General features: G+C 43.8%; 1 protein-coding gene across 1 annotated transcript in view; it reads right to left on the bottom strand.

Annotated features, from left to right (window-relative positions):
- ATP8A2 (ATPase phospholipid transporting 8A2) overlaps positions 1-8715 on the bottom strand; it is a 541321-nt gene that overhangs the window by 218090 nt on the left and 314516 nt on the right. Inside the window, exon 26 of the mRNA XM_019530163.1 lies at positions 4577-4760. Coding sequence (XP_019385708.1) covers positions 4577-4760 — 184 coding nt within the window. The remainder of the gene's footprint in view (positions 1-4576; positions 4761-8715) is intronic.

The raw sequence follows: 8715 nt of genomic DNA, 5'->3' as shown, positions 1-8715 counted from the left end.
ATAAGAATATATTCTACTTTCAAGGGATGCAGATAACTCCTACTCATCTGTGGATAAATATTCTGTAATGAAGGAAAAATGTATTCCATGAAGCTCAAAATTTCCCTCTGAAAACATTTTAGCACTATTTTAGTTCAGTGGTTCTCAAGTAGGGTACCACAAGACACTTTCATTGGGCTGTGGTGGCAGGTATTCATGCCATGGCACCACTGAAAGTGCCCCACAGGTCTTTCATGGAGCCTGCATTAGGTTTATGTGATAAATCTAAGATAGACAGGAGTATCCACTCTTGCTGGGATAGTTCCTACTCTGGCTTTGCACCAGGTGTGTGGGACAGTTTTACCTGGTGGTGGTGGCATCACCCTGGTTGAGAATCACTGAGGTAAGCTGAGACTATAGAGCAGTGGTTCTCAACTGGGTGCCCTGCTCCTATGAAGAGATACAGGTGCCAGTTGCCGGGGCAATCACAGTTGGTCAGCTGACCGGAAGGGGGCAGGGCCTGAACTATATAAATGTAGTACAGGCTGAGGCCAGGGAGGCAGTTCCCCTCCGGCAGCTGAGGTCTGTTGGAGCAGGCAGAGTAGAGAAGCCCAATGGCCTGAACAGCTTATGGGAGAGGATACCGGGTGGAGGAAGCCCTGGTAGGGATTTGAATGACGATTAGCCAGAGGGCTCAGGGTTTGTGTTTTAGCCAGGAGGCTTAGTTTTGAGTTGTAGCCGATTGGCTTGTTATTGCTTTGAGTTTAAAACTGAAGGACCGGGTGAGGCTAATAGGGGTTGGAGGAGGCCTCAGAGGGGCTCCACAGGGGTGGGGACCCTGGTGCCAGTGAGGGCACCACATTTAGGGGTGCACTGCCCAGCCCTGAGGAGGGGCACAGTGCATTGGGGGGGCCAGACACGGCTACGGACACCTGAGCCCCAAGCGCAGAGAAAGGCCCTAGTGTGGGCGGAGCCCCAGGGAGGGGTGCACAGGCAAGAAGCCCAGAGAGGGCACAACATGCAAGGGGAATTGACCCCAGCCCTGAGAAGGGGCGCAGAGGACTGGGGGCCAGGTAAGGATGAGGCTGCTTGAGTCCCACAGGAACCGTTGACCCGAGGAGGGAATTTGGGGGCCAGGCACAGCTACAGCCACCTGAGCTCCAATGGAGAGAAGCCCCGGGCGGGCGCAGGTGAGAAACCCTGGAGCAGGCACTCGCTTTAAGACCCGAGGAGGGAATTTGGGGGCCAGGCCCAGCTACGGCCACCTGAGCCCCAATTGTGAGAGGCGCCAGCTGCGTGACAAGCCCGGGGGCGCCAGTGAGGGGCACCGGCTGCGTGATAAGCCTGGAGGCGCCAGTGAGGGCACAGAAAGGAAACTGACCAAACAACGTCCGGGACATCTGTGAGGCTTGGGGAAGTTGAAGCCACGCATAGCCCATAAGGCTGGGTGCACCAAGTCAATCTATACAGAACAGGGGCTAGGATAAACAAGGGGACAAAAGGCACCCTCCCTTATAAAATAGATACCATCAAAGACGTGGTGGGCAAGAACAAGGGTGCTTGATCGCCAACTTGGCACGGTAGGGGCCGTTGGAGAGATCATGGCCGCTCCTAGGACCCCGCGCCGTGACAGGGTGTTGGTAAATTTAGAAAATTCAAGGTGCCTTGAATTTAAGGCGGCTGAGAACCACTGCTTTTGTCTGGTAGTTGCCTTACGGTAAATAACATTCCATCTCGTCTTTACTAACCAGCTCAAGAGTGTAAAATATGACTCACTAACACAGTGATATATTACCTTTCAGATACTAAAAAAACATGATATTGCATCTTTCCTGAGAAAGTACAGTTCCAAGTCAGTTTCTCCTGCCCCAAATTAAAACTGCACACTATTGAAGTCAAAATCCTTTTTTTTTCTTTTTTTTTTTAAATTAAACTCTAATGTCATCTCTATTGATATTGTCAATATTCCCCACACTGGAATTTAAACCAAGCACAGTCCATTTCCAGCATTTTTATATTAACCCCAAAGCCACATTATTTTTTTAACTTGAAAGTGACACATGAATGTTAAATTACTTCATCAGGTTTAATGTTATTACAATAAATACCAAAGGAGTTAAATGTGAAAGGCCATCTATAGGCAAAGCTCTGACTACTTAGTCTTTTAAATTTTCATTTGAATAAATAAGCTTAATCTAATGAAGTCTCCCAAAGCAAGGATTTTTAATGACTAATGAACTGGTTGCAATACATAATGCATGGCAGTTAATTAAAATACAGGAAACTATGTAACCATTATAAATAAGGCAGTTAAAATCGCCCTAGTATATTTGTTTTTTTGCCTAATATTAAGTATTGGTGATATCATTTATTACAAATCAAATCTTTGATGGGATTTTTAACTTGAAATTTTAAAAGTGAATTGTAATGTTCATGAAAGATTTGGGTCCAAGCTTGGAATCTCTCATTGCAACACATACCCCTGAACATGGGTAGCAATCACATCAGCATATCAATAAATGTCAGCCATGTTTTAGAATAACTGCCTCTAAGAATAATAGGGGAGATGTATGTTTCTTGGCCTCTAAGAAACTTCCAAGAGGGTGCCAATTAGTATCGATTGCAATAGCAGATTTCATGGTGAATTTATCTGATTGTTGCTTACATGCTAATGAATGAAATGCTAATTGATTTCATACAAACTTGAATAACTTTAAATTACTTTTCTGCTCCTGATTTGAGCCCATTACCATAGTGCACTTTTACTAACTTTCTGAACTATATAAATAGTGGAGTAGGTGGTAGACAGCTGGGAGCTAGAGCCAGAGTCCTGGGCACTGGGGCAGAAGTCACCTGGCTGAAGCTTCCTCCTGGCCAGAAGTGGTGCAGCAGAAACAAGAGAAGGAGCTGCTGGCGGTTGGGGGAGTGCAGCAGCACCCAGGCAACTGCAGCTGTAACAGAAGCAGCCCTGCCAAAGGCTATGCATGCTGGCTGGGGCTGGGGCCAGGCCAGTAAGTGCAGACTGGAGCATGGCATGGGCTGCCCCAGGAAGAAGCAGCTGGAGTTCAGCCCCTCAAGCACCACAGGGGCAATCACAGACTGCAAAGCATAGGTGAGCTCTGCTGCACATGCCTCTGCCCCCTGCTTCACCTCCTTACCCCAGGCCAGCTCCCGGGACCTAGTACCCAGACAGCCCCCCCCCCACACATACACACCCTCCACAGGACAGGGGCTACCCTGCCCTGCGGTCCCAGCTTCACCCACCTGTCTCACTCCTGAACACCACAGCCTGCCTGCCCACATAGGGAGTTTTGGTGAGTTGTTGTGGTGGAGGGTGTTGACCTGGCCCGTAACAATTCATCAAAACTCCCTATGTGGCCCTTGGGCCCAAATAATTTCCCAACCCTGAGCTAAAGCTTCTCTTTCTCCTGCTACTTGTAATGCCTTTAATATTACATTTTGATTTAGTCAATGAAAGGACGAGATGGCCTAATTGACACAGCTTTTCCCACTATGATCTCTGAATAAAGTGATCAACAGGGATCCTGGTTTTCTCTGATTAAAAAAAAATTCCCCAATTTTCAGGTTAAAAATAACCCAAAATCCACATTTTTCTGTGATCTGTGATCAAAATGAAACACAACTATATTACTGGTATTTCATTTTAATCACAGAAAAATGTGGATTTTGGAGTACTTTTTTAAACCCGAAAATTGGGGATTTTTTTAAAATCAAAGAAAACTAAAATCCCTGGTGATCAATACTGAATATCACAGGATGAGCCAGAAGTGATATTTCCAGTCACTGTACCTTGTCCAAGTTAAGGTTTTTGAATTACTGCTAAATACTGATTGCTGTTTTAATACTTTAGGCTGCTTGCAGAGATTTAAAAAAGGCACTTTAACCTTGGCACGTTCCTGCGCCAAGCCCAGTACATGCCCAGAAGAGGCAGCACGTTAGTTGGATTGTGCCGATTGAATCAGGATTGTGCCGACTGAATCAGCTATTAAATAAAAGCCCCTCTGAAGCACCAGATCTATACATGGGCTGTGGAGCTGGGTCAGACTAACAAACTGCTGCTTTCTGTAAAGCATGTTTTCTTTTTTTTTCGTTTTTTTTTTTTAAACACCTGCAAGAACCTTAGTGACTGATCCTTTAGTATTTTTTTTTTTAAATGGGGTAAACATAACTGTATTACAACATCTATGGGGATAAACTGTTATCAGGAATAGACTTCATCAACAGGTGTCACACACAAGCACATGCATTGGGAAGATAATTTATAATTAGAAGGATTTTAACGCAACTGTCATGCATGGTGCCTCTCCCTGATTACTGAACAGTATGAACAGTCCACAGCTGGCGAGAAGAAACATAAGCCTTTCAGAGGCAATAGAACTTTGCCTCAAAGAGTCCAGCAAGACCAGAACTAAAATGACCCCAAATACATTTCAGGTATCAATTTTAGATGTCAGCCTCAGAGAGGATATAAACAAAGATACTCTTGGCTTGAAGGCCAGCAACAAAGTGCTTATGCTGCCACACAGCTGATACCTCTGTCAACAGGACATGGCAGCTGCTCTTTAGTGCCTCTGACCTGTGCTATGGCGTAATCGGAGGAGTTGGTTGCCTGCATGCCCTCATTTCCACTGATCCCGACGCCCACGTGTGCAGTCTGGATCATTCCCACGTCGTTGGCACCATCCCCAATGGCTAGTGTGATGGCATTTACATGTTTCTTTACCATGTCTACTATTTCAGACTTCTGCAGAGGAGACACTCTAGGAAGGAGAAGAGAAAAATGTCAGTAAGTTTCCCACATGCTGAATTATGTATGCCTTTCCAGCAGGACAGCTGGAAACTAGATTTAGATATATTTAAAAGGACAGTTACAGATAAGCTTCTGAATTCAACACTTAGCTTTAGAACATATGCCAGCTCTTTTTCAAAAAGAAAATATATAATTTTAAAATATTTTAAATTTTTAAATATTATACTGCCTAAATAAAGATCATAAACAGAAACATCAGATATATTGGAAGGGTTTGCAGATTTTTTTCTTTTAATACATTTCATGCATATGAATCTAATGCCTACAAGAGACAAAATCCACAGATAGTGAAGTCCTCTCTAACTATGACATATGCATCAGCAATACAAACTTCCCCACCCTTCCCCAATAGTACACCTCAGTCCAGAACTAGAAAGGTTACCATTAAGCCAGGATGAGAATTCAGACTCTATACATTTTCACTATTTAGTCTTTCTTCAGAGATTTCAGATGACAGGTGATTAGTGCAAGTTGTGCTCAGGGCTTTTGTAAGGGGCACAAAGGACAGACTTAGCAGAAAAACCAACTAACTGGAAGAAGTAAGAAAATATACAAAAACTTTCCTTCTTTCCAGTCTATCTTTCCAGTCTCCCTATGGGTTGGTTTTCCTGTTGCAACCCTACCTTCCCACCCACCTGTCAGTAACACCATGCTAACATTAGTTGCAGCTATTTTATTCCATGTCATTTATGTCAACTATTGTGTCACCTCAAATTTTGGCCCAATATGTTAATATTCAAAGCCAAGAGTCCATCTGTAACTCCTATACCAGTACACTGGAAAAGTGTAGACCGTTAGTTGCTTTAGACAAAAGATATGACTATGGAGGAGAGAGACCCAATGCCCTAATTGACCTACAAGTAAAATTCTCATAGACTGTTATGGGAGTTGTGGACATGGGGTTGCTGAACTATCAGACTCAAACTGATGAATAAGAGCTTCTCTCTCACACATTTCTCCCAGGCATGCATTGAAGTTATTCTGCCTTTACATCAGCATAACAGAATACAAAAGGATATAGGGCTTTATAACATATTTGTCTTTGTGTGTATCCTGGTGCCTGCAACTGACCAGCTACACATGCAAAGTAGCTATCACATGATAAAAAGCTCCAACCAGCTATAAAGTTAGACCTTGAAAACGTATACTAAATTTATAGCTGGTTGCTATTGAGCTTTAATTTGTACACGTAGCAGGGTCTCTCTTGCGGCTGAGAGCCCCATCAGCTGACAGGGCAAGGGCACACCATGCCTAGTGTGAAACACCCAAGACCTGAGGATCCTCAAGGCTCAGGGCTGCATGAAACCCCCATCCCACATGGGGCTCTTAGTCCCAGCTGCACCACACGTAGCCAGGCCCGAGAGTCCTCTAACTGACGGGACTCTCAGTCCTGGCTGCACTTCACTCCCTGTCAGTTGCAGGACTCTCCGGCCTAGCTTTGCATGATTCTGGGAGCCCCGTCAGTTGCAGGATTCTCAGTCCTGGCTGAGCATGTGGTGCAGCTGGGACTGACAGCCCTGCATGGGCAGACAAGGTTCTTTGGGTAGAGGTGATATCTTTTATTAAACCAATTACTGTAAATAGTTGGAAAAATTACTCTTTGCAAGTTTTTGGGCACAAAGCTCGCAAAGAATAATTTCCCCAACTATTAGTTGGTCTAAAGAAAGATATCACCTCTTCCCAAAGAACCTTGTTTGCCTAATTGGGGAAAAAAGAACATACAACTTCTGGCCAGGACATGATTCTGCTCAGTGCTGAGCAATGCTATGAGTCAGGCTATAGGACAGGAAATCTCCTTTTTGTTTCTGAAATAAAGGGACTGTGTTTGTATATCCACGTTAATGAAAATGCTTAGAAGGAGCCTACAGCTGTCCTATTACAAAAAGTCAAAATCAGAGAAGAGTTGACTAGGTCCATAACATCTATCTGTTATCAATGTATTTGTGGATAGATGTGGACAGGAACAAAAAACAATATTTTACACTCCAGAGGTTCAGCTGTACTGAAAATGGAAAATATAGACTATACTACTTACCTACCATGTAAACAAGACATTAGATTATTATTAACTGTAGATCAATTTTGAATCTAATCTGATTCAAATTCTTAAAGACAGATATTAAAGACATCAATATAGAGGATACAACTATACAGAAACATGTTCACAGCAAAAAAAATACTCTTTCTTGATTCCTTTTTGCAATCTGTAAAATAACTCAAAACAGAATCCAACCTAAAATAGGGAGGTGGGGGGTGGGGAGAGAAAGGCGTCAACATGTAGAACATCAGTTACATGCCTCAGGTGCACAAGAGGTGACAGACTAGGTTAGTGCCTTTAGTCACACAAGTTGTGCAATTTTATTTTTGTAACTGTACAATCCCCTTTCAATTTATTTATAAAATGGTTCTTGTTTACTTTTTAAAAATCTTGTTCATTTTCTGTTTAAAAATGTATCTGTTATTGCATCAAAGTGCTGAAATATAAGCAAAAAGAATAAATCAATTTCTAAATATGCATTAATTAAAAGTGCTTGAGGAATAAAAGATTACCATATTTATTCAAATATAAGATGAGGTCTCCTCACCTTCCCTCCCCATCAATATGAGGAAAAAGAGCTCCTCATCTTACAACAGCATACAAAGAAACCGCATTAAATACACTGTCCATTACTAAATTGCTGCCTAAAGTAGCACATGCTCAATAATGGATATCACCTATAAAGTTGACTAAAACGCAGCCAACACTGAGCATGACTAAAACATGTGGCCCATAACTGGCAAACATACTGATAGCAGTCTGCCACAAGGATAGGTTGGTATAGTGCATTTGATATATGATAGTGCTCATTGCACTCGGTACCCCTCAGCACCAATTCATTTTCAAGTCATGGGGGAAACGATTAATATATTTTGACTTCCTCTTCATTCCCATACGTGAACTGCACTTTTTTTTTTCCCTATTTCCAAGTATTCCTGTTTCTTTATCAGCCTTAAGTATCTGGCAAACAACACTAAATGGGTCCCTAAACAGTTCATCCAAAATGTCTCTGTCACCCCCTCTCTCAGCCTGTCACACACCATTAATGTGGCCCTGCACTACTCCATGAGGTGGAACTGGACCAAATTGCCCTATATCTCATCTACAAATGCATTTTTTGGAGGATCCCAGGCCTCAGGACAAGGACACCTTGCTCCAGTCATGAGTGAGGGCTAGTTAGCATATGGATCCTTTGTAGGCGGTATCTGGAGCACACACACATACTGAACAGTGCTAGGCTATAGGGTTACCATGGCTTAAAATGCTGTTGACTCCGCAGAGGCTTAGCCCGATTAACTGTATGGGAAATCATAAGCCCTTTTGGTTTTGGACTAATATTATGCATACTTTTATTCTACATAAGAAGGTACAAAAGTGTTGGTTAAAAGTATGCTGGTGCAATACTAGAGGTACATTGATACATTGGTCTAATAATCGGATTGGCACTGATATAAAGAAAATTGACTACATTGGAAGTCACCTTGATGTGGCCAATAAACACCCCGTGCAGATGCGCAGCAACAGAGCAGCACGTAGGTGGTAAGGAGCACAGCTCAGCAGCATGGAAAGCTGCATCCAGCTGGTAAGCCTGTTGTGGTGGAAGGGGAGGGGGCACGAAAGGGTGTAGGGAGGCAAGTCAAGACCCCAGTGGTAGAGAAGGGAGTGGGGCTGGGGCAGATGCTGCCCAGCCGGGGCAGGGCGGGGCACAGAATGGAGCTGCAGCTTGTACAGGAGGCACATGGGGCAGGGGTGGCTCCCTCCACTGCACGCACCCTGTGAAGGTGCCCCCCAGATCTGCACAAGGTGAAGCTGGCTGAAGCTGTGGGCTGGGACCAGGGTGGTGCCAGACTTTTCTCGGCAAGGGCTG

The sequence above is a fragment of the Crocodylus porosus genome, unplaced genomic scaffold, assembly GCF_001723895.1.
Source record: "Crocodylus porosus isolate Cpor-Errol unplaced genomic scaffold, CroPor_comp1, whole genome shotgun sequence".
Lineage (NCBI taxonomy): Eukaryota > Metazoa > Chordata > Crocodylia > Crocodylidae > Crocodylus > Crocodylus porosus.
This window is presented reverse-complemented; position numbering and strand designations above follow the sequence as displayed.